Source organism: Thalassophryne amazonica, chromosome 9 (genome assembly GCF_902500255.1).
Source record: "Thalassophryne amazonica chromosome 9, fThaAma1.1, whole genome shotgun sequence".
Classification (NCBI taxonomy): domain Eukaryota; kingdom Metazoa; phylum Chordata; class Actinopteri; order Batrachoidiformes; family Batrachoididae; genus Thalassophryne; species Thalassophryne amazonica.
The window spans coordinates 84,603,076-84,630,734 of NC_047111.1; the positions used below are offsets into that span (position 1 = coordinate 84,603,076).

General features: G+C 39.6%; 1 protein-coding gene across 4 annotated transcripts in view; it reads left to right on the top strand.

Annotated features, from left to right (window-relative positions):
• The window catches only part of sat2b (spermidine/spermine N1-acetyltransferase family member 2b), a 39,798-nt gene extending 15,357 nt beyond the window's left edge, over positions 1-24,441 (top strand). The window contains exons 5-7 of one of the 4 annotated variants that reach the window (XM_034178608.1): positions 23,268-23,308; positions 23,678-23,886; positions 24,429-24,441. In XM_034178608.1, coding sequence (XP_034034499.1) covers positions 23,268-23,308; positions 23,678-23,857 — 221 coding nt within the window. In that variant the 3' untranslated portion in view covers positions 23,858-23,886; positions 24,429-24,441. Of the gene's footprint in view, positions 1-23,267; positions 23,309-23,677; positions 24,201-24,428 lie in introns of those variants that run through there. The other 3 variants (XM_034178609.1, XM_034178606.1, XM_034178610.1) reach the window with 3 other exon arrangements.
• The last annotated feature ends 3,218 nt before the right edge of the window (positions 24,442-27,659 follow it).

Sequence of the window (27,659 nt, forward strand, 5' to 3'; positions counted from 1 at the left end):
TACATGAAGCAGCAGCAGCCTCAGCCCTCACAAACCGGCTTCTGCACAGTGTGAAAACATTCAGCTGCTCCAACGAAGTCAAATTAAACAATAACGTTACAAAAACTACACAAACGATTAAAAAACGTCAAGAACGACAGCAAAACGAGACACAGGCGAATTGAGGTTTTCGTTGCCCTTCGTTCAAAATTTTCAACAGTTTAAAAATCCTGACGTAGCTCCAGCTGCAGGAACAAGGCTGCGCGAAGGTTAAACGATGTCAACAACAGTCATTGAAAGTCCAGATTTCTTGTTTCATCAGGGCTTCTTCACCCTTCCTTAAGTACCGTGTGACTGGGTCTTTAGGTTGCCTAAACTTGCAAGGAAAACTACTTTCTTTCTGTGTCCGGTGCGCAACGCAGAAAAAAATTAAACATGTTTAATTAAAACAGCACAGAGGCCAGGACCATGGAGAGTCTACACAAGACAGTCATCACGCCCGCCTCAAGGAAAGACTTCAGGTGTTTAGGAGAGAAGTGGACACTTAATGGTATCCTTAATTTTTTATATTTGGTGGGTTTATCTGCACTTTTTATATGTATGATGGTTGACAGTTTTTTTTTCCTCTCTGTTATATTGCAGAACTTGCTGTTTTTGTACTGTTTTGATTAACTAGATATTCAGATAGTCGCGACTGAATCTTTATGTGGGTCGAAAAATATTTCTCTAGCAAGAAGACATCATTAGGGCTCTGTTGTGAAAGTGTAGGAACACGGACCCACAACAGGGGGCGCAATGAATGGACAATGGAGGAAGTAAAAAACAAGATTTACTACTGAAACAAGCACGAGTAGTATAACAAACACAATGTTTAGGGTCGAATCCGCTGGTGTCGTGTGGGCAGGCTCGAAGATAGGAGACGTCCGTCTCAGTCGAACCGGAACCACCCAGATCTCCACTGCCACCGAACCCTGGAAATACTGGAACCGCCAAGTCCCGAATTCCCAGGTGGCCACTGCCTCCGCTCGTCGGATCCGGTACTGCTGGCAGGAGAGAGCAAGAACACACAGGAGTGGATGAACGCACCCAGTACAGAGAGGGGAGAAGCCGCCTCCACCTCTTGGCAAAGTTCAGCAGGAAGGTGAGTACTTATCCAAAGAAGGAGGGTCTCAGTAGTCACCAGTCCTGAAAGGTTTAACAAGTTTGTCAATCACAGAATATGCTGCAGAGAATGTTACCTTGGTCTTAGGCGATATCTCGGCACTGAGGTGGAGACGCCGTCCTCCTGATATACCTCGGTGCTGAGTAGAAACAGCTGTGTTTGGTGATGGGTGACAGCTGTCACCCAGATTACTCCCATGATGCGGTAGCGCCCTCTGGTGCCTGGAGCCCGCACTCCAGGCAGGGCGCCCTCTGGTGGTGGTGGGCCAGCAGTACCTCCTCTTCAGCGGCCCACACAACAGGCTCTCCCTCACACACGAGGTGAGATCCTCCCCTAATTGGTCCTTAACACCGCTGGACCATACAGGGCTTATTTACACGAGCCCCTACCTTGGAAGGACCTTTTTTATTTTTGGTGTAATTGTTCAATTTGTTCCAGGTTCTTTTATTGTTTGTTCAATGGGAGAGAGTTCGCTTGTGCACCATTTTAATTTAAATGAAAGTAAATGTTATCTCTATAGGTTTTTATTTTATTTTATTTTAGATAAGACACCATGAACATACAAGATATTAGAATAGTTACATTTAATGTTAAAGGGATCTCAAATCCAATTAAAAGAACTAAAATACTATCAAAAGTAAAAAAAGATAATGCCCAAATTGTAATGTTACAAGAAACTCATCTTTCTACAGTAGAACACGAAAAATTAAAAAGAATGGGTTACACAAGAATATATTTTTCATCTTATAAAAACGGCTGAAGAAGAGGGGTGGCGATATTAATTTCAGAGAAAATACCTTTCGATTACGTGTCTGAGGAAACTGATAAAGATGGAAGATATATCGTAGTTTCGGGTAAGATCAATGATGTGATAAGTTTTTGTAATATTTATGCCCCCCCCCCCCCCCCCCCCCCCGGAAGTAATTTCTCTTTTTATAGGAAGGTCTTTGATTTGATAATTGGTGCACCAGGAATAATAATCAGTGGTGGCGATTTGAACCTACGTCTTAATTCCAATTTAGATTCATCTAAAATCTCAGATAATAACATATTGTCTAAAAAAGTAAACAATTTGCTGTTTGAATTTGGAATACTTGAGCTTTGGAGAGATTTTTACCCTTCGGGTCGTGATTATACATTTTATTCACATCCTCATGACACATACGTATAGATTATTTTTTTTATCTTTAAGAGGGACCGTCATAGAATTAACAGTTGTGATATAGGCTCAATCAATTTATCTGATCATGCTCCAGTCAGTTGTACAATACAGATTGACCAAACTTTGCATAATACACTTTGGAGATTTAATACAAGTACTTTGAATAATCCATTATTTGTGGCTAACATGAGAAAGGAGATAAAACAATTTTTTAGAAATTAATGATACTGGGGACGTAGGTTCAACTATAGTTTGGGATGCCTTGAAAGCAGTAATTCGGGGGAAAATGATATCCTGGTGCGCCCACAATAAAAAGGAAAAACAATTAAAATGTCTAGACTTGGATAAAAAAATTAAAAGAGTTAGAAACTGAGCATAAAAAGAAACAATCCCCAGGTATATTGGAAGAGATTAAAAAAACAAGAAACAAAATAAACTTATTATATACTCAGGAAATTGAAAAAAAGTTAGTTTTTGTGAAACAAAAATATTATGAGGCAGGCCTTATGGCATCAAAAATCCTTGCTAGAAGGCTACAAAAAGAAAGGGCAGATAATACAATATATAAAATAAAAGATTCAGACTCTGGTCTTCTATTGCATAAACAAGAAGAAATACAAAAACATTTGAGAAATTTTATAAAAGCCTATATACACAACTACCTTTAGGGACAGATTCACAAATTGAGGATTTTCTAAATTCCCTTAATTTACCTACTTTATCTGAAGAGCACAATAATATATTGACAGCAGAAATAACAGAGAAAGAACTAAACAGTGCCATCTCTAGGTCGAAAGCCAATAAGACACCTGGCCCAGACAATTTCCCTTCAGATTGGTACAAGGTATTTCGTAAGGAACTGACCCCTAGCCTTTTAAAAGCCTGTAATTCAGTTTTTAAAAATTCAAAAACACCACCATCCTGGAAGGAGGCGGTTATTTCAGTTATCCCCAAAGAGGGTAAAGACAAATTAAAATGTGGTTCATACAGGCCTATTTCTGTACTCTACTGGTGGTTGGCTCTCACTGCGGTATTGTATCACTTCCTGTTCCGGAGCATAGCGGTGTTTTGCTGTATGTTAGCTGTTAGATTGATCTAGTTAACTAGATAACGATTTGTTTCACAGTGTAATCTTCACGTGCCTTAACTAAAGCACTCCCTCTGCTGAATCACCTCTAAATTATTTACACATTATTCACTTTGTGTGTTTTTAGGAATCCACTAGCTTAGCGCAGCTACTAGCTCTTAGCCGGTTTAGCATGGCGGCTTCTCCTGTCTCTCCCGCACTTTTCTGCTTTGGGTGTGAAATGTTTAGTTATTCCTCGGCCTCCTTTAGCAGTAATGGTACTTGTAATAAGTGTAGCTTATTCGTAGCTTTGGAGGCCAGGCTGGGCAAATTGGAGACTCGGCTCCGCACCGTGGTAAATTCTACAGCTACCCAGGCCCCTGTAGTCGGTGCGGACCAAGGTAGCTTAGCCGCCGTTAGTTTCCCTCTGGCAGATCCCGAGCAGCCGGGAAAGCAGGCCGACTAGGTGACTGTGAGGAGGAAGCGTAGCCCTAAACACAAGCCCCGTGTACACCGCCAACCCGTTCACATTTTTAACCATTTTTCCCCACTCGACGACACACCCGCCGAGGATCAAACTCTGGTTATTGGCGACTCTGTTTTGAGAAATGTGAAGTTAGCGACACCAGCAACCATAGTCAAATGTCTTCTGGGGGCCAGAGCAGGCGACATTGAAGGAAATTTGAAACTGCTGGCTAAGGCTAAGCGTAAATTTGGTAAGATTGTAATTCACGTCGGCAGTAATGACACCCGGTTACGCCAATCGGAGGTCACTAAAATTAACATTGAATCGGTGTGTAACTTTGCAAAAACGTCGGACTCTGTAGTTTTCTCTGGGCCCCTCCCCAATCGGACCGGGAGTGAAATGTTTAGCCGCATGTTCTCCTTGAATTGCTGGCTGTCTGAGTAGTGTCCAAAAAATGAGGTGGGCTTCATAGATAATTGGCAAAGCTTCTGGGGAAAACCTGGTCTTGTTAGGAGAGACGGCATCCATCCCACTTTGGATGGAGCAGCTCTCATTTCTAGAAATCTGGCCAATTTTCTTAAATCCTCCAAACCGTGACTATCCAGGGTTGGGACCAGGAAGCAGAGTTGTAGTCTTACACACCTCTCTGCAGCTTCTCTCCCCCTGCCATCCCCTCATTACCCCATCCCCGTAGAGACGGTGCCTGCTCCCAGACCACCAATAACCAGCAAAAATCTATTTAAGCATAAAAATTCAGAAAGAAAAAATAATATAGCACCTTCAACTGCACCACAGACTAAAACAGTTAAATGTGGTCTATTAAACATTAGGTCTCTCTCTTCTAAGTCCCTGTTAGTAAATGATATAATAATTGATCAACATATTGATTTATTCTGCCTTACAGAAACCTGGTTACAGCAGGATGAATATGTTAGTTTAAATGAGTCAACACCCCCGAGTCACACTAACTGCCAGAATGCTCGTAGCACGTGCTGAGGGGGAGGATTAGCAGCAATCTTCCATTCCAGCTTATTAATTAATCAAAAACCCAGACAGAGCTTTAATTCATTTGAAAGCTTGACTCTTAGTCTTGTCCATCCAAATTGGAAGTCCCAAAAAACAGTTTTATTTGTTATTATCTATCGTCCACCTGGTCGTTACTGTGAGTTTCTCTGTGAATTTTCAGACCTTTTGTCTGATTTAGGGCTTAGCTCAGATAAGATAATTATAGTGGGCAATTTTAACATCCACACAGATGCTGAGAATGACAGCCTCAACACTGCATTTAATCTATTATTAGACTCAATTGGCTTTACTCAAAATGTAAATGAGTCCACCCACCACTTTAATCATATCTTAGATCTTGTTCTGACTTATGGTATGGAAATTGAAGACTTAACAGTATTCCCTGAAAACTCCCTTCTGTCTGATCATTTCTTAATAACATTTACATTTACTCTGATGGACTACCCAGCAGTGGGGAATAAGTTTCATTACACTAAAAGTCTTTCAGAAAGTGCTGTAACTAGGTTTAAGGATATGATTCCTTCTTTATGTTCTCTAATGCCATATACCAACACAGTGCAGAGTAGGTACCTAAACTCTGTAAGTGAGATAGAGTATCTCGTCAGTAGTTTTACATCCTCATTGAAGACAACTTTGGATGCTGTAGCTCCTCTGAAAAAGAGAGCCTTAAATCAGAAGTGCCTGACTCCGTGGTATAACTCACAAACTCACAGCTTAAAGCAGATAACCCGTAAGTTGGAGAGGAAATGGCGTCTCACTAATTTAGAAGATCTTCACTTAACCTGGAAAAAGAGTCTGTTGCTCTATAAAAAAGCCCTCCGTAAAGCTAGGACATCTTACTACTCATCACTAATTGAAGAAAATAAGAACAACCCCAGGTTTCTTTTCAGCACTGTAGCCAGGCTGACAAAGAGTCAGAGCTCTATTGAGCCGAGTATTCCTTTAACTTTAACTAGTAATGACTTCATGACTTTCTTTGCTAATAAAATTTTAACTATTAGAGACAAAATTACTCATAACCATCCCAAAGACATATCATTATGTTTGGCTGCTTTCAGTGATGCCGGTATTTGGTTAGACTCTTTCTCTCCGATTGTTCTGTCTGAGTTATTTTCATTAGTTACTTGATCCAAACCATCAACATGTCTATTAGACCCCATTCTTACCAGGCTGCTCAAGGAAGCCCTACCATTATTTAATGCTTTGATCTTAAATATGATCAATCTATCTTTATTAGTTGGCTATGTACCACAGGCTTTTAAGGTGGCAGTAATTAAACCATTACTTAAAAAGCCATCACTTGACCCAGCTATCTTAGCTAATTATAGGCCAATCTCCAACCTTCCTTTTCTCTCAAAAATTCTTGAAAGGGTAGTTGTAAAACAGCTAACTGATCATCTGCAGAGGAATGGTCTATTTGAAGAGTTTCAGTCAGGTTTTAGAATTCATCATAGTACAGAAACAGCATTAGTGAAGGTTACAAATGATCTTCTTATGGCCTCAGACAGTGGACTCATCTCTGTGCTTGTTCTGTTAGACCTCAGTGCTGCTTTTGATACTGTTGACCATAAAATTTTATTACAGAGATTAGAGCATGCCATAGGTATTAAAGGCACTGCGCTGCGGTGGTTTGAATCATATTTATCTAATAGATTACAATTTGTTCATGTACACTCAAAAAAAATATAAACGCAACACTTTTGGTTTTGCTCCCATTTTGTATGAGATGAACTCAAAGATCTAAAACTTTTTCCACATACACAATATCACCATTTCCCTCAAATATTGTTCACAAACCAGTCTAAATCTGTGATAGTGAGCACTTCTCCTTTGCTGAGATAATCCATCCCACCTCACAGGTGTGCCATATCAAGATGCTGATTAGACACCATGATTAGTGCACAGGTGTGCCTTAGACTGTCCACAATAAAAGGCCACTCTGAAAGGTGCAGTTTTGTTTTATTGGGGGGGGGGGGATACCAGTCAGTATCTGGTGTGACCACCATTTGCCTCATGCAGTGCAACACATCTCCTTCACATAGAGTTGATCAGGTTGTCAATTGTGGCCTGTGGAATGTTGGTCCACTCCTCTTCAATGGCTGTGCGAAGTTGCTGGATATTGGCAGGAACTGGTACACGCTGTCGTATACGCCAGTCCAGAGCATCCCAAACATGTTCAGTGGGTGACATGTCGGTGAGTATGCCGGCCATGCAAGAACTGGGACATTTTCAGCTTCCCAGAATTGTGTACAGATCCTTGCAACATGGGGCCGTGCATTATCTTGCTGCAACATGAGGTGATGTTCTTGGATGTATGGCACAACAATGGGCCTCAGGATCTCGTCACGGTATCTCTGTGCATTCAAAATGCCATCAATAAAATGCACCTGTGTTCTTCGTCCATAACAGACGCCTGCCCATACCATAACCCCACCGCCACCATGGGCCACTCGATCCACAACATTGACATCAGAAAACCACTCACCCACACGACGCCACACACGTTGCCATCTGCCCTGACCAGTGTGAACCGGGATTCATCCGTGAAGAGAACACCTCTCCAACGTGCCAAACGCCAGCGAATGTGAGCATTTGCCCACTCAAGTTGGTTACGACGACGAACTGGAGTCAGGTCGAGACCCCGATGAGGACGACGAGCATGCAGATGAGCTTCCCTGAGACGGTTTCTGACAGTTTGTGCAAAAATTCTTTGGTTATGCAAACCGATTGTTTCAGCAGCTGTCCGAGTGGCTGGTCTCAGACGATCTTGGAGGTGAACATGCTGGATGTGGAGGTCCTGGGCTGGTGTGGTTACACGTGGTCTGCGGTTGTGAGGCTGGTTGGATGTACTGCCAAAGTCTCTGAAACGCCTTTGGAGACGGCTTATGGTAGAGAAATGAACATTCAATACACGAGCAACAGCTCTGGTTGACATTCCTGTTGTCAGCATGCCAATTGCACGCTCCCTCAAATCTTGCGACATCTGTGGCATTGTGCTGTGTGATAAAACTGCACCTTTCAGAGTGGCCTTTTATTGTGGGCAGTCTAAGGCACACCTGTGCACTAATCATGGTGTCTAATCACCATCTTGATATGGCACACCTGTGAGGTGGGATGGATTATCTCAGCAAAGGAGAAGTGCTCATTATCACAGATTTAGACTGGTTTGTGAACAATATTTGAGGGAAATGGTGATATTGTGTATGTGGAAAAAGTTTTAGATCTTTGAGTTCATCTCATACAAAATGGGAGCAAAACCAAAAGTGTTGCGTTTATATTTTTGTTGAGTGTAAATGGGGAATCTTCTTCACAGACTAAGGTTAATTATGGAGTTCCACAAGGTTCTGTGCTAGGACCAATTTTATTCACTTTATACATGCTTCCCTTAGGCAGTATTATTAGATGGCATTGCTTAAATTTTCATTGTTACGCAGATGATACCCAGCTTTATCTATCCATGAAGCCAGAGGACACACACCAATTAGCTAAACTGCAGGATTGTCTTACAGACATAAAGACATGGATGACCTCTAATTTCCTGCTTTTAAACTCAGATAAAACTGAAGTTATTGTACTTGGCCCCACAAATCTTAGAAACATGGTGTCTAACCAGATCCTTATTCTGGATGGCATTACCCTGACCTCTAGTAATACTGTGAGAAATCTTGGAGTCATTTTTGATCAGGATATGTCATTCAATGCGCATATTAAACAAATATGTAGGACTGCTTTTTTGCATTTGCGCAATATTTCTAAAATTAGAAAGGTCTTGTCTGAGTGATGCTGAAAAACTAATTCATGCATTTATTTCCTCTAGGCAGGACTATTGTAATTCATTATTATCAGGTTGTCCTAAAAGTTCCCTGAAAAGCCTTCAGTTAATTCAAAATGCTGCAGCTAGAGTACTAACGGGGACTAGAAGGAGAGAGCATATCTCACCCATATTGGCCTCTCTTCATTGGCTTCCTGTTAATTCTAGAATAGAATTTAAAATTCTTCTTCTTACTTATAAGGTTTTGAATAATCAGGTCCCATCTTATCTTAGGGACCTCATAGTACCATATCACCCCAATAGAGTGCTTCGCTCTCAGACTGCAGGCTTACTTGTAGTTCCTAGGGTTTGTAAGAGTAGAATGGGAGGCAGAGCCTTCAGCTTTCGGGCTCCTCTCCTGTGGAACCAGCTCCCAATTCAGATCAGGGAGACAGACACCCTCTCTACTTTTAAGATTAGGCTTAAAACTTTCCTTTTTGCTAAAGCTTATAGTTAGGGCTGGATCAGGTGACCCTGAACCATCCCTTAGTTATGCTGCTATAGACGTAGGACTGCTGGGGGGTTCCCATGATGCACTGAGTGTTTCTTTCTCTTTTTGCTCTGTATGCACCACTCTGCATTTAATCATTAGTGATTGATCTCTGCTCCCCTCCACAGCATGTCTTTTTCCTGGTTCTCTCCCTCAGCCCCAACCAGTCCCAGCTGCCCCTCCCTGAGCCTGGTTCTGCTGGAGGTTTCTTCCTGTTAAAAGGGAGTTTTTCCTTCCCACTGTCGCCAAGTGCTTGCTCACAGGGGGTCGTTTTGACCGTTGGGGTTTTACATAATTATTGTATGGCCTTGCCTTACAATATAAAGCACCTTGGGGCAACTGTTTGTTGTGATTTGGCGCTATATAAATAAAATTGATTGAATTGATTGATTGATTAACGTTGACTATAAAATGTTCACGACTATTCTAGCTAAATGTCTGGAGAAGATGCTTCCACATCTCATACATACGGATCAGATGGGTTTTATTTCACAACGTCAAACTCACGATAACATTAGACGGTCCCTACATGTCATGCACCACATCCATCAAAACAATATAGAGGCTCTTTTGGTGAGCCTCGACACTGAGAAGGCGTTTGACTCAGTTAGTTGGGCGTTTTTGTATAAAGTTCTGGAACAATTAGGGATACATAATAATTTTATTCAAATAATTCGCACACTGTATGATAAACCCTCGGCGCGGGTTAAAATTAATGGACACTTCACGGAGTCTGTCACACTACAGCACGGCTCGCGCCAAGGCTGTCCGGTATCACCGCTATTATTCTCACTATATATTAAACCACTTGCTCAATGCATCAGACAATCAGAGAAAATAAGAGGAATTACTATTGGTGACCAGGAACAAAAAGTTGCGTTATATGCAGATGATGTATTGGTATATCTCTCTGAACCCAGTGTTACTCTTCCGGAACTAATGAACATTCTGCTGAAATTTGGAAATTACTCGGGATATAAATTGAATATACAAAAGACCCAAGTTTTAACACTTAATTTTTCTCCACCTAAGCATCTCTGTGGAAAAATTCCCATTCAAATGGGAACTGCAATCTATAAAGTATTTGGGTATCCTCTTGCCACCCCACAATATTTAGTACACCAGTTGTCATTCAACATACTAAATGGGGGTACTTTTTTCCATGTTTTCCTGTGGGATAATTTAATTGTGCAAATTTCAAGAACAAACACATCATACAACATCATTATTGACATTTTTATGCATGGCTTACTTTCAGTAATATTTAAACACAAACAGATGCTGATGCTAGTCAGTAATAGTACAGTTGCAAAAATATAATAAAATATTATAGATAATATATATTATAATGTAGTTCTGTCATAGAAACCCCAAGGCCACATGTAGTGAACAGTAACAATGTATAAATCAGTACAACTATTTCTGTTCCAAACAAATATACGTGGACTTGCAAAGATCTGAAAATCTCCAAAATACTTACCTATAACACCTTAATCTAGACATTGCATTTTGAAACTTGACTTCAACACAAAGTACTTTTGATTTGGTAATTTTATGTATTACATCAGGTGTTACCAAACCTGTTCATGGAGAGCACTTGCCATGCATGTTTTCCACATCCACCTGCGCATGTCACATGTGATTTTTGTAAAATTGGTGTTTTCCAGAGCTTGATTGGCTGAGCACACATGACAGAATTAATTAGCTGGGAGTGGAACAGGGAGAGTTAGAAAACAAGCAGGGCAGGTGCTCTCCAGGAGCAAAGCTTGGGGCACCTGTATTACCTTTTCATGATAGTGTCTGTAGCCCCGTCATTGTAATTAGCATGACATATGACAACAGCAGTATCATCTTGTCAAATGATCTTCAGATCTCCATCAATGGTGTGTTACGTCATAATGGTACCTTTTTTAAAGGAAAAAAGTCAGTGTAGTGCATTAGGAAAAACGGTACAATTCTGCCCGTCTGTGACTGAAAAATTCAAAGTTCTCGGTTATCCTCCAAACTATGTTCAGTAATTAATGTAATTAAACGCCTGTAAACACAATTAAGCATCCTGGTGATATAATTGCTCTCTCTTTGATACATACGGTATGAGGGAGTTATAAAATTTATGATATTTGGGCCTACAGACACTACATTTGATGTTCATCCTGCATTATAACAGGCATCGTACACTTATTTCCACAAGTTATGGTGGAATGATTGATCACTTTCAAGTGTAAAAATGAGCACTTGATGGAACCAGACAGTAAATAAGAACAATCAAAATGGTAGGGGCTACGGACACTTCACACTTTATGCAGTATCGAACATACTTCCGTATCTCAGACCTCCTGACTACTGTACATGCATTAGTACAAGAAATTACACTAAAATTCATAACTTCTTCATAAATATAATATATCAAAAACCAACAAATGTCACTGACGTATAAAACTCTTTTATTGAGGTTTTGTCACTGTTCTTGCAAAATTTAATAAAAAATTAAGAATATTAAGTTGCCAAGAAATCTTTATTACTGCCTGTATTTGGGGTGGGCACAATTTTATCTTATGAGCATTATCTGTATGAGTGAGAGAAGATATTTAAGTCAAGTTTTCTAAAAAAAAAAAAAAAAAAAAGCAAATTTATTAAAAGTAATATTCACAAAAAATATACATACCACCAAGTGCAACAAGAAAACCCGTAAATGTATGTACTTTTGGCACAAATAAAACACATTATAATAACTGTGCATCCAATTCAAAAACAGTTTTTATGATCATTTCAAGCAAGCACACATTCAACAACTCGTCTTAGTTGTATCACACATAAAGTTATAGTTCACTTTTGTAATAAATAGGGGAAACCGGGGCATGGTGAATCACGCGGCACAGTGAATCAGTAGCTATATCTGCAAAACTACATATATATTTGCAGCAGTTATGCCATATTCTTAGGCATAAAGACATCCCCCTTATAAATTAGTGTTTTGTTTTTGGATACATTAAGGGTAAAACTAAGTGGCAAGTGAAGTCAGTTTTTTTTTGCTATCAAAAGTAAATTTTGTGGATGTCAGTGTCTTGGTATTTATTTCTCACAACAGAAGAATGGTGCCTCACAGCACTTCAAACGGTCTAACATTCGTCTTCTCAAGGTCTAACATTACTAACACCCAGAGCAACAGTGGTAAGGTAAAACTCCCTCTGAGGAAGAAACCTCAAGCAAATCAGACTCAAGGGGTCTCTCTGCTGGACCATGCTACAGACATGAATTACAGAACAATTCACAAAACGAATATATAGGAAAAGCTGTTGGTGCACAGGACAGTAGGGTCTTCAGCACAAATACCACACCCATCTCTGGATGGAGCTGCACCTTAAACAGAGAGAAAAAAACAGAATCAAGCATCAGAAAGACAAGAAATACAGGTAAATTATCAGCATTAATCAACAAGAAGAAAAAACAGGAAATACTAAGGTGATCGCCGGCCACTAGCCCTAAGCTTCACTAAAAGACCCAGAATTTAGGTAAAGTTGAGGCCGTGGCACGCTCCATTTCCTAATAAAATGAATTAAAATAGTGAAAGCGTTGAACTATACTATGCCAGTATGCTAGCCATACGAAAGAGAAAATAAGTCTGGACTTGAAAGTCTCCACAGAATCTGACTGTTTTATTGACACAGGGAGATCATTCCACAGAACAGAGGCACGATAAGAGAAAGCTCTGTGACCCGCAGATGTCTTATTCACCCTAGGGACACAAAGTAGTCCTGCACCCTGAGAACGTAAAGGCTGGGCCGGTACATAAGGTTTAATTAGGTCAGCTAGGTAGGGAGGTGCCAGTCCGTGAACAATTTTATAGATTAGTAGCAGAACTTTAAAATCTGATCTCACTGGGACAGGAAGCCAGTGAAGGGATGCCAAAATAGGTGTAATGTGGTTGAATTTTCTGCTTCGTGTCAAGAGTCTGGCAGCAGCATTCTGAACCAGTTGGAGACCCCGAATGCTAGTCTGTGGTAAACCAGAAAATAAAACATTGCAGTAGTCCAATTTAGAAGAGATAAACACATGGATCAGGGTCTCAGCATCAGCCATAGACAGGATGGGACGAATCTTCGCTATATTTCGCAAGTGGAAGAAAGCAGTCCTCATAATATTTCTAATGTGGAGGCCAAAGGACATCATAGGATCAAAAATTACCCCAAGGTTCCTCACTTTGTCCGTGTGATGTATGACAAACGAGCCTAGGCTAAGCGTTAACTGGTGAAATTGATGCCGTTGTCTCACTGGACCAAGAACCATCATTTCAGTCTTATCAGAATTTAAAAGTAGGAAGAATCTAGACATCCAGCTTCTCACTAATGCAAGGCAATCTTCTAAGGATTTTATGTGGATGAGATGACCAGCAGTTATCGGAATGTATAACTGAGTATCATCAGCATAGCAGTGAAAGGTAAACCCAAAGCACCACAATATGTGCCTAAGGGGTGCTATATAAAGGGAGAAAAGCCAGGGGCCTAAGACAGACCCCTGTGGAACCCCAAATTTCATGTCACTAAGGTTAGAGGTAGTGTTACTGTACAGAACACAGTGAGAACGACTGGTCAAGTATGACCTCAACCATGCAAGGCCACTCCCAGTAATCCCAAAATGATTTTCCAGCCTATCAAGTAGAATATGATGATCCATGGTATCAAATGCAGCACTGAGATCCAACAGCACAAGAACCATAGTGGTGTCCGAATCCATTGCAAGCAGAAGATCATTCACCACTTTAGTTACGAGTTTCATCAGCATGCCTAGAGAGATACTATCAAATTCTCTAAATCTAGGTAATACCTCAGTAATGGAGCCCACCTCAATAGTAGAGTGTAGTGGCTGGGTTAAGGCATGCTGGGCACAGTCTCAACTTGTTGAATTTCCCTCTCTGGCAGATAAACTGCACTATTACCATAGTGGATTTTCTGCACTAATTTCCCTGCTAAGCTAATGGATTCCACACCCACATTTGTCATAAGCCTTGCAGTGTCTCTAATCACCTGCTCCGTGGCCTCCTGTAAATTCCTAATGTTTCCCTCTCTGTAGAGCTCTATCTATGTTCGCAGACAAGATGGCGGTGCCTTCCCCAGTAGGGTGGAGACCAACCGGCATCAGCAAGCCACAGCTGCCCCAGAATGAAGGCCAGTTATCAATAAAGCTAAAGCCTTGCTGTCTACAAAATTGTGCCAGCCACCTATTTAACGATGTCAGCCTGCTAAACACCTCATCATTACCCCAGGAGGGGAGGGGACCAGAGACTATTAATTGATGCCGACACATCTTTCTGGCAAGGTCACAGGTCCTCGCTATGTCCATTTTTGTGACCTCTGAGTGCTTCATCCTGACATCATTGGTGCCGACGTGAATAAATATATGACTATATCTCATGTCATGTTCCTTAGTCTGTCTTCCCTTCTGCAGCGTCAGCACCCTAAGATGGGAGGCAATATCGGGAGCTCTGGTCCCATGAATACATTTAACGTCAGCTGGCGTCTGTAACCTGGCTTTGCAGGTGATAGAATCCCCTATCCCCTAGAATCCCACTAAAGTCTGGAGTTTCGGCCTGGAGACAGGAGTGGAAGTTACTCGTGGGCTCAGAGAATTCACATCAGGCAAATCCAAGGGGGAGAACCGATTCACAGTTTGCAGTGGCGAGTGTGATCGGGGTACCACAACCGGGCACCAAGCCCTACGGGGTTCCTCCACCTAGCCACAGTCTGAAAGCCATCCTCCACAGCCAGCATTTCTAGGCTGATGCTAATGGGCATGCTAGCCGGCCCAACACTAACCTCATCTGGAGTGCCCGTAACATCTAACTCCACTGAGCTAAGAAGCTGTTCTAACTTATGGACCCAGCTCTCTAAAAGAGCCACCCTATCTTCCAACATCACGCAGGATTTACGGAGGGTATAAAGTAGTGTACTTTGTGCACTATGAAATTCAAGAGTATAGCCAAGCAAGCACAAGCTAACCAATAATGAATAAGCTAACCACTCCTAATGGCCCAGTCACACGGCACTTAACGTAAGGGCAACGAAGCCCTGATGAAAAAAGAAATATGGACTTTCGTTGATTTTTGTTGGCATCGTTTAACCTTCGCGCAGGTTCGTTCCTGCAGCTGGCACTTCATCAGGATTTTTAAACTGTTGAAAAATTTGAACAAAGGGCAACGAAAACCTCAATTCATCTGTGTTTCATTTTGCTGTCGTTCTTGGGGTTTTTTAATCGTTTGTTTAGTTTTTGTAACGTTATTGTTTAATTTGACTTCAGTGGAACAGCTGAATGTTTTCACACAGTGCAGAAGCCGGTTTGTGAGCACTGAGGCTGCTGCTGCTTCATGTATCGTTGGAAATTACAGAGCCAACTCAGCCTGCTTGCTTGGATTTTTTTTTTTATCTGTGTGGGGGGGTCAATGGGCTCAGGCACCTTACATAGGCCAGAATTAATCTTTTGTGTGGCTATAATTCATTATTTTGCCACAAGCAACTGCTGAATTTGAAACAACAAAAAAGTTGTGTAATTTCTGATGGTACTTGAATGCAGCATTAGCAGCAGCAGCAGCTCCTGCGTGCGCTTATTATTTTTTATTAAATATAACATTATGAGTGTAGGAATGACAGTTCAGTCCTTCTGTACTTTTATCTTCTCGTACATGTGGCAATAGGTAGATGAATCAAAATGATTATATAAAGAGCTGTTCTGGAAGGCAGAATTCACGTTGTGGATCAGTGATCAGCTGGTGGAATAACGCGCGCGTTCACACGCACTGATTAATTTACTGCTCTGATATATTCGATCATCTTTACACTTATATTTATTCCCCCTTTTGACAGTTTTCTGTTATAAATCAATATATATGGCTTAATAACGTGATACAGTGATACAGCAGTGACCACGGCACACTTTTTTTTTTTAGACGGAGCAAGACGGAGCGCGCAGCGTGTCGACAGACAGTGTGGATTCTGATGATGATGGAGATGATCCCTCTTTTGTTCTGGACGAGGAATCAGAGCAGGTGGTCCACCGACATGCACACAGATTTCCACAGCTTCTGTTTGCAGTTTCTCCAGGACTCAGGCGCTCTGAGCGCCATCCCAGGGCCGAGTCCTGGAACTCAGAGATGCAGACACACACTGCTTCAGCTGTGGCTCCAGGCGCGTTTAATTTAAAGCGGCGAGATCGTTAGCCTCGGTTTTTTTAATTTTTTAATTTCTGCAGCTTTGAACACTGTTACAAACAGCCCCGGTCTCCCTTAACTGTTATAACTGGTCCGCTGTACCAATAAAGATCACAGCTTTGACTCCCTAAAACAAACAAACAAACTTCACTCATTCCTTTTATCTTAAATTTTCATCCTCATTTCCACACCAGGAGCAACATTCGGGGGTAAATCCTAACAACTCGTCAGCTCACCTGAGCTGAAGTGATCAAAGGAGAATCCGGAGCTGAAAACCACCGAGGACATAATGACCAGGAGGAGCAGCAATTATAAAGTCCCAAAGTTCATCAACTTACTCCAGCAAAACACACAGAGACAATAAATAAATAAATAAATAAATAAACATAACCCAAATGTTGGTGTGGTTTCTGTTTCTGACAAAAACAGCAGCACTTTCATAAATCCACGGGCAAGCCAACCCATTGGCCAAATATTCATTATATTTCCTTAGCAACCACACACAATTGGTCCATGGGCGACAATTCTCTCACCCAGAAGATAATAAATTTGGCGATGCTGGTTGGCCAAATATTTATTATTTTCCTTAGCAATATACACAATTGGTCATTTTGTTGCACTTCAAGGGCCTGATGAGTGATCGCCCAAGAAGAGAAATGATACGTTCTGTGCTTCTGTCAGTGGGAAATGCACTGTTGAATGAGAGTCAGGTGGTGGAAATGTTGTTTTAATGATTCAGATTACATGGAGGCACATACTATTAAGTAAAACTGACATTTCTAATACTTAAAAATTATAATTTTTCCCCTACACATCTGGGAGGGCGGTGCCCCAGCGCCCCCTATGGGCCAGCCGCCAATGCCCAGTATCAAGTGGATGACAAATAATTACATTTATTTTTCCATTAATTATTTCTATAATTTCTATATACAGCAGTGTTCAGAATAATAGTAGTGCTATGTGACTAAGAAGATTAATCCAGGTTTTGAGTATATTTCTTATTGTTACATGGGAAACAAGCAGTGATGCCGGTAACGCGTTACTTAGTAACGCGTTACTCTAATCTGACCACTTTTTTTAGTAACGAGTAATCTAACGCGTTAATCTTTCCAAATCAGTAATCAGATTAAAGTTACTTCTCCATGTCACTGTGCGTTACTATTATTTTTCATTGTGGGTCGATAACAGCATTAAACTTGGTCTGTGGGCAGGAGGTCGGGGTTCGACTGAACTGCCCACTTTAAGCGAGCTGTGAGCTTTTCATCCAGTTTTTTGCAGCTGCTCGACTCGTCCTCACCTCTTAAAGCGCGGTGATCAGCACACCTGCACTGAGCTTTACAAAGACATTTTTATACTTTTTTTCCTCCTTTATTTATAATTCTGAGCTGAGCTGCTCTGTATCGTCTCGTTAAAAACAGCTGATCCTCCGCGACGCGTCAATAACTAACACTATTTTCCACTCAAATGCACCTAAACTCTCTTTCTGAGGACCACATGATGTGAAAACGCAATAAAACTTTCTTACCTGTAAATCTGGTCATGTTTTCTGCATAAATAAATGTTATCCATTCTTTGTGCTCAAACGCCAAAGCAGGGGCGAATCCAGATGGAATGGGGGCGTGGGGCAAGGATGTGCCCCCCTCCCCCACAACACCCCTAGATTAAAGGTCCAGTTTTGAAGCCGTTTTTTTTACTACAACTACTAATATTGCTTAAAATAATAATAATTTCGACAAGTAAAATGTTTAGACAGAATTTAAATGTTAGAAAAATGTTAGAATTTAATAGTTACATTTATAAACAATGTAGGTTTGAAATTGCAAGTTTTACTGTTACAGTGCTGTCAACAGTTAAATATGAGGTCAAGAAAGAGGTCTTTATTTACTTTTTATAAAACAAGTATTTATTTTCATTGAAGTCAAGAAAGGGTGACTATAAAGTGAGTTTTGGCAAAACAGGTATCATTATGTTGACATGGGTTGTTGTCGGCAGCTGGGGAAAGTAACTAAAAAAGTAACTAGTAATCTAACTTAGTTACTTTTACAATTGAGTAATCAGTAAAGTAACTAAGTTACTTTTTCAAGGAGTAATCAGTAATCAGTAATTGGATTACTTTTTCAAAGTAACTGTGGCAACACTGGAAACAAGGTACCAGTAGATTCAGTAGATTCTCACAAATCCAACAAGACCAAGCATTCAAGATATGCACACTCTTAAGGCTATGAAATTGGGCTATTAGTAAAAAAAAAAAAGTAGAAAAGGGGGTGTTCACAATAATAGTAGCATCTGCTGTTGACGCTACAAACTCAAAACTGTTATGTTCAAACTGCTTTTTTAGCAATCCTGTGAATCACTAAACTAGTGTTTAGTTGTATAACCACAGTTTTTGATGATTTCTTCACATCTGCAAAGCATTAATTTTGTTGGTTTGGAACCAAGATTTTGCTCGTTTACTAGTGTGCTTGGGGTCATTGTCTTGTTGAAACACCCATTTCAAGGGCATGTCCCCTTCAGCATAAGGCAACATGACCTCTTCAAGTATTCTGACATATCCAAACTGATCCATGATACCTGGTATATGATATATAGGCCCAACACCATAGTAGGAGAAACATGCCCATATCATGATGCTTGCACCACCATGCTTCACTGTCTTCACTGTGAACTGTGGCTTGAATTCAGCATTTGGGGGTCGTCTCACAAACTGTCTGCAGCCCTTGGACCCAAAAAGAACAATTTTACTCTCATCAGTCCACAAAATATTCCTCCATTTCTCTTTAGGCCAGTTGATGTGTTCTTTGGCAAATTGTAACCTCTTCTGCATGTCTTTTATTTAACAGAGGGACTCTGCGGGGGATTCTTGCAAATAAATTAGCTTCACACAGGTGTCTTCTGTCACAGCACTTAGAGATAACTCCAGACTATCTTTGATCATCCTGGAGCTGATCAATGGGTTAGCCTTTGCCATTCTGGTTATTCTTCTATCCATTTTGATGGTTGTTTTCTGTTTTCTTCCATGCGTCTCTGCTTTTTTTTGTCCATTTTAAAGCATTGGAGATCATTGTAGATAAACAGCCTATAATTTTTTGCACCTGCGTATAAGTTTTCCCCTCTCCAACCAACTTTTTAATCAAGCTACGCTGTTCTTCTGAACAATGTCTTGAACGTCCCATTTTCCTCAGGCTTTCAAAGAGAAAAGAATGGTCAACAGGTGCTGGCTTCATCCTTAAATAGGGGACACCTGATTCACACCTGTTTGTTCCACAAAATTGACAAACTCACTGACTGAATGCCACACTGCTATTATTGTGAAAAACTGTGGTTATACAACTAAATACTGTACTATTTTAGTGATTCACAGGATTGCTAAAAAAGCAGTTTGAACATAATAGTTTTGAGTTTGTAGCGTCAACAGCAGATGCTACTATTATTGTGAACACCCCCTTTTCTACTTTTTTTTTTACTAATAGCCCAATTTCATAGCCTTAACAGTGTGCATATCATGAATGCTTGGTCTTGTTGGATTTGTGAAAATCTACTGAATCTACTGGTACCTTGTTTCCATGTAACAATAAGAAATATACTCAAAACCTGGATTAATCTTTTTAGTCACATAGCACTACTATTATTCTGAATGTAACGGGATGAAAGTCCCGGGTCCCAATTGAAAAGACTTTCCCCTTTGGCTGACCTGGTAGAGGAACGGTCTTTTGGTGCGAGCCGCGTGGGTTCGATCCCCCACCGTCGTCCCGGCCATGAAGGTCCTGCTGCTTCATGAACACTACTGTATAAACAACTGTTTTCATGTTTGAACAGAAATTATGACAGTTGTATTTATAATAGATTCTAAAGGACTTATATCACTATATAAGACACTCACACATTACATAGCTGGTTTGTTGGATTATAGTTTGTATATGCATCAGCATATATTTAATAATTTTGAGGAAATCTTTATAATCATGTGCTTTTAAAATATATTCTAAGTTGATTCACTGTGCCCCACGAATTAGTGTCCGGGGCACAGTGAATCAAAATTTTTAAAACTTTTTTTTTCTTCAATATTTATTTCATTCATTTAAAAGGAAAGCAGAAATGAGTACTTTACAAGACACTGAATGAAAAGAAGTAGAGAGAAGAACAAGTCTTATATTTTCTGCCCCTTTTTACAATACAATCTGTCATTTTTAAGCATCATTATTCAACATTATTTAACAGATTACATTTTTTGACTTTGTCACATACCACTGACTTATTTCATAATTTTAGCCATTATTTAAAAGATTACATTTTTAACAGGTTATATTTTAGACTTAAAAAATTTTAGACATTATTAACAGATTACAATTTAGACTTTGTCACAATCCACTGACTTATTTCATAGTTTCATACTTACTTAATACATCTAGTTGAATACGTTTTTTAAATAATTTAAGCGACCTTGATTCTTTGATTTCTTTGTTGAGGTTGTTCCATAATTTTACACCATTCACTGCAATACTCCGTTCCTTTACTTTGGTTCTGAATGTTGGTTTTTTAAAGACTTCTATTCCTTTCAAATTACAACTACTTACTCTTTTTTCAAACATATTTTGAATGTTTATTGGTAAGGTATTTTTATTAGCTTGGTGCATTGTTTGTAATATTTCAAAACAACTAAATCATGAAATTTAAGTACCTTAATGAATAATGGATTAGATGGATCTCTAAAACGACTATTGCTAATCATTTTTAAAGCTCTTTTCTGCAGAATAAATAATAGTTGTGTATAAATTTTACATGTTGATCCCCAGATTTCTACACAATAAGTTAAATATGGGACAATCAATGAATTGTACAATGTTAATAAACCATAACTATTCAACGAAAATTTTACTTTATGCAAAACAGCAATGGCTTTTGCTATTTTTCCTTTTGTGTAATTTATGTGATTTCCATGTAAGATCTTCATCAATCATGACTCCTAGAAATTTTGTTTCTTTTACCCTTTGTATGTCCATTCCATCTATTTTTAATGACACATCATTTTTTCCACTCTGTCATTAAACAATATGAAATTTGTCTTATTAAGATTTAGTGACAATCTGTTTATATCAAACCAATGTTTAACTTTTTCCAACTCAGTATTTATCACTTGTACTACTTCCTGTATATCTGATCCAGAGTAAAATAATGTATCATCAGCAAATAATATGCTGCCAAGTACTTTAGATACATTCACAAAGTCATTGATATACAAAATAAACAGTTTGGGTCCAAGTACCGACCCTTGTGGTACTCCATAAATAATGTTACACAATTCTGATTTAGTATTATTTATCTGAACAAACTGTTTTCTATTTTCTAAGTAGCTTTTTACCCACTGATGTGCAATACCTCTAATTCCATATTGTTGTAACTTGTGAAGCAATCTTGAGTGGTCGATAACATCAAAAGCTTTTTTCAGGTCGATAAAAGTACTTACAAAATAATCCTTATTATCTATTATTGTTGATATTTTCTCTGTTAATTCCATAATTGCCATAGCTGTCGAATGTTTTGTTCTGAATCCATACTGAGCATTATTTAAAATATGATGTTTCTCAATGAATTTGTCCAACCTTGTCACAAAAACTTTTTCCATAATTTTAGAAAACTGTGGAAGCAATGACGTAATTTGAAAAATTATGTTTGTCTCCATTTTTATATAATGGGACTACCTTGGCAATTTTCATTTCGTCTGGGAAAATTCCTGTTGACAGAGACAGATTACAAATGTAAGTGAATGGTTCAATAACAGTTTCTATATATTGTACTTTTTACAGTCATCATGTCTAAATCTTCATAGTCAGTTGATCTTTTGCTTACAGTTTTTTTTTTTTTTTACAATATTTCTTATTTCATCTTTTTCCACATTGTCAAGGAAAATACTATTGACCATATTTACAAGTGTTTTTAATTTATCTTCTACTATTAGTTTATTTCCCACCAGACTTGATCCCACATTTGAAAAACAATCATTAAACTCATTTGCAACTTCTTTTATGTCATATATCTCTTTATTTTCCTTGACAAAGTAATTTGGAAAAGTTGATTTCGCTCCATCACTTTTAATCACACTATTTATAATTCCCCATGTTGCCTTTATATTATCTTTACTCTTATTTAATTGTTCACTATAATAATCTTTTTTTTGTTTCCTAATTATTGTCAATAGTTTATTTTTATATTTTTTGTATCTGTGTTCTGTTTCCTTTGTTTGCATTTTTAAAAAGCACCTATATAAATAGTTTTTCTTTACACAAGCATTTTTATTTTAAACATCTATAAATTACACTTGGGGAGACATAAATAACACAGCCTTATAAACAATAACTTGCTGTATTAAATCCACAATAGAATGACCTAAAACCTATGCATCATGTGTTTATGCTACCACAAAACAACATTTCTGATCCACTGTGCCCCGGCTTCTCCTATAACATGCAAATTTTTGAGCAGTACATGTTAGTGAACTATAGCTATTTGTAAGTTCATGGCTGAGTGCAATATTCAACAAAGATAAAAAAACAAAACAGGAAATTATAATCAAAGAATAATGAATTCATCCATATGATGTGCTTGTAAAATTATAGAACAGTTCACTGAATGAAGTCAGTTTTGTTTATTTCATTTGGTCTTTAATGCCTAGCTTTCTATTGCATACAGTAAATCTGACATTTGGAATCTTTTCTTTAGTTTTACAGCATTTTTGTTTTTTAAAGTGTCAAAATGTTTGCACAGTAGGTTTTCTTATGTCTAAATTTATCTTGGCTTGGAACCAGTTTCTTTGTAGGTACCATGCTGGTAAATTTCTATAGCTTTCCATTCTTCCAGTGTTTGCTGGTGTAAATATTTTCAACCTCATTTCTTTTTGCATTTACAGGAAATGGCATTGGAAAGGGTTTGCTGTGTAAAGTAGCTGCGGTAAGAATTTATTATTTTTTTATTGGACTTTAGACTTTGTATACACAAAATAGTATGACTGAATGAAATGGTAGAAGGGAGCACATATGTGGATCTTTGCAAACACTGATAAAATCCACCTGATGGGTTTCTAGGGGTGAACTCTGAAACATGTCATTTGAAGTTGTAGTATTTTGTCAGAAAAGGTGTATTAGAGCATAAACATCTGTTTGCTCTAAAAATGTACAAATGTCAAGGAGACCTATGACCTGGTAGCTGTGATGCAGTAGTTACCCACGTCAGATGACTTCTTCTGTCAGTTTGAATGTGTTCTCCGTGATGAAGCTGTATTGGTTCAGTTTTTGTTAAAACCCTGTGTTGTTTGCACAGGTGTGCAAAGTGAAGCAGTGTGTGAGGCTTCAGCTGTCTGTGCTGAACTGGAACACTCCAAGTCGAGACTTCTACGCTGCCAAAGGTGCTCAGGACCTGACAGTCACCGAAGGCTGGCACTTTGTCCGCTTTGATGGACAAAACCTGGAGAATTTGGCAAATGAAGCCCCAAAAGATTAGAAGCCTGCCTAGTGAAAACATGGCTGATTGTGGAACATACGGCACTGTAACTTCTTAATGTACACATGTGATCACTTCAAACCCATCAGAAGGTGATCATGCTGCAGTTTGGTTCAGAACACCTGATTGTTTCAGCACTGCGTGCAGTAGTACTTGGAAACTTCAGATTAAATACACAGATTTTTGTGAAAATATACACTCACTGTTACTTCATTAGGTACACTTTTTTGTAGTACTGTGGTGGAACCCTTTTGTTTTCAGAACTGCTAAAATTCTTTAATTCAACATTGTGCTTGAACCTTTCCTCAGGTTTTGGTCTATGTTAATTTGATACAACTAGATACAACTTTATTGGTCCCTTGGGAAGACTTCCTCTGGGAAATTGAGGTTCCAGCACCATTGTATAGCAGCACACAGGGTAAGAAGCACAGAGTGTCAAAACAGAACAGTGTGCAAATAATATAACTAAGGCAAAGCCTTGGACTGAACATCAACCTACGTTGATGTTCGGTCACGTATATCTATGTGATACACATAGTTCAAAATTGCTTGGGTTGATGAAGGTCTCAAGATGAAGATATTTTAAATACAGTTGTATGCAAAAGTTTTTGCACCCCTGATGATTTCCATGATTTTCCTTTATAAATCATTGGTTGTTTGGATCAGCAAGTTCAGTTAAACATATCATGTAGCAGACAAACACAGTGATATTTGAGAAGTGAAATGAAGTTTCTAGGATTTACAGGAGCTCGGAGTCAAGCCGCTGCTCCTCCACATCGAAAGGAGTCAGTTGAGGTGGCTCGGGCATCTCTTCTGGATGCTCCCTGGAGAGGTGTTCCGGGCACGTCCCATTGGGAGGAGGCCCCGGGGAAGACCCAGGACACGCTTGAGGGACTACATCTGTCGGCTGGCTTGGGAATGCCTTGGGGTTCCCCCGGAGGAGCTGGGGGAGGTGTGTGTGGATCGGGAGGTCTGGGCAGCTTTGCTTGAGCTGCTGCCCCCGTGACCCGACTCCGGATAAAGCGGAAGAAAATGGATGGATGGATGGATGGTACCAGTTAAGCCCATTCCAGACTTGACTTTTTCCCTCAAATTTATTAATTTCGTCTTTCGAATTGTACATCAACTAATTGCTAAATATTCAAATGAGAGGTAAATCTTCCTCCCTTTAAAAAATGATGTCTCTTACAAATTATGTCAATATATAGAAAAAATAGCGAAACTTAGATTTTGGTGGGCTTAATGGGTACCTTACCCTACATCAGTTTTGAAGAAATACAAAAGTTTCTTTCACCAAAACATCAAATCCAGCCTTTCATCTCAGATGTACTTTCTTGCAAATTGTAGCTGAACTTTCAGGTTTTCTTTTTAAGAAAATCCTCCTCTACACCACTTCATCAGGAAGCTGGATATTATATTTTAAATTGATTTATATCAATTTGTAGAGATTTGCTTTCAGTTTGAGTGTAAGGAAGATATCTTTAGATTTATTTATTTGTATTTGAAATGGCATAAACAAATTAAAACATGTGAAGTACCAAGTGTTCCAGTACTTTTGAGTACATTTGAGACACACTCAGTGGCGTGTATTTTGAAGTTAAATGTGTCATCTTGGTGTCACTCAGCAAAATTAAGAGGTCATTTAAGTCCTTCAGAGAGCAAAATTAAGAGGCTACACAGGTTTTATACAGAAGAGAGGAGGAGTAAATTAGTTGTATTTCTTTCAGCCTGAGCGTCTTCACGTTATATCTCATATACGCCAATACAGCATGAATCAGCTACTGTCTGCTTGTTTCATTCATTAAAATCACCGGAGAAAACACACACACACACACTCAACAAAAATATAAACGCAACACTTTTGGTTTTGCTCCCATTTTGTATGAGATGAACTCAAAGATCTAAAACTTTTTCCACATACACAATATCACCATTTCCCTCAAATATTGTTCACAAACCAGTCTAAATCTGTGATAGTGAGCACTTCTCCTTTGCTGAGATAATCCATCCCACCTCACAGGTGTGCCATATCAAGATGCTGATTAGACACCATGATTAGTGCACAGGTGTGCCTTAGACTGTCCACAATAAAAGGCCACTCTGAAAGGTGCAGTTTTGTTTTATTGGGGGGGATAACAGTCATGATCTGGTGTGACCACCATTTGCCTCATGCAGTGCAACACATCTCCTTCGCATAGAGTTGATCAGGTTGTCAATTGTGGCCTGTGGAATGTTGGTCCACTCCTCTTCAATGGCTGTGCGAAGTTGCTGGATATTGGCAGGAACTGGTACACGCTGTCGTATACGCCGGTCCAGAGCATCCCAAACATGCTCAATGGGTGACATGTCCGGTGAGTATGCCGGCCATGCAAGAACTGGGACATTTTCAGCTTCCAAGAATTGTGTACAGATCCTTGCAACATGGGGCCGTGCATTATCCTGCTGCAACATGAGGTGATGTTCTTGGATGTATGGCACAACAATGGGCCTCAGGATCTCGTCACGGTATCTCTGTGCATTCAAAATGCCATCAATAAAATGCACCTGTGTTCTTCATCCATAACAGATGCCTGCCCATCCCATAACCCCACCACCACCATGGGCCACTCGATCCACAACATTGACATCAGAAAACCGCTCACCCACACGACGCCACACACGCTGTCTGCCATCTGCGCTGGACAGTGTGAACCGGGATTCATCCGTGAAGAGAACACCTCTCCAACGTGCCAAACGCCAGCGAATGTGAGCATTTGCCCACTCAAGTCGGTTACGATGACGAACTGGAGTCAGGTCGAGACCCCGATGAGGATGACGAGCATGCAGATGAGCTTCCCTGAGACGGTTTCTGACAGTTTGTGCAGAAATTCTTTGGTTATGCAAACCGATTGTTTTAGCAGCTGTCCGAGTGGCTGGTCTCAGACGATCTTGGAGGTGAACATGCTGGATGTGGAGGTCCTGGGCTGGTGTGGTTACATGTGGTCTGCGGTTGTGAGGCTGGTTGGATGTACTGCCAAATTCTCTGAAACGCCTTTGGAGACGGCTTATGGTAGAGAAATGAACATTCAATACACGAGCAACAGCTCTGGTTGACATTCCTGCTGTCAGCATGCCAATTGCACGCTCCCTCAAATCTTGTGACATCTGTGGCATTGTGCTGTGTGATAAAACTGCACCTTTCAGAGTGGCCTTTTATTGTGGGCAGTCTAAGGCACACCTGTGCACTAATCATGGTGTCTAATCAGCATCTTGATATGGCACACCTGTGAGGTGGGATGGATTATCTCAGCAAAGGAGAAGTGCTCACTATCACAGATTTAGACTGGTTTGTGAACAATATTTGAGGGAAATGGTGATATTGTGTATGTGGAAAAAGTTTTAGATCTTTGAGTTCATCTCATACAAAATGGGAGCAAAACCAAAAGTGTTGCGTATATATATATATATATATATATAAAAATAATGTGACGGGTCGCAGGCTACCACACTGCTGTTGCCTCCAGAGATGACGACCAGGTGGATTATGATGGTACTTTATTACAGCACTGCAACACAGCATATAGCACCGCAGTGGTGTGGGAAAGATTGCGTCAGTGTCGGGACAATCTGAACACACCACAGTGAAGTCCTCTTTTTTTCTGTGCTGGACAGTAATTAAGTCAATTGTTGCAATTAAATACAGAAATCTGTTCATATAAAATAAAAAGAAAAATACATTCTAATGTGATCGTATAGTGTATTATTTTGTTGTTCTAACATTCTAAATTGACAATCCCTACATAATCATTATATGACATGAAGC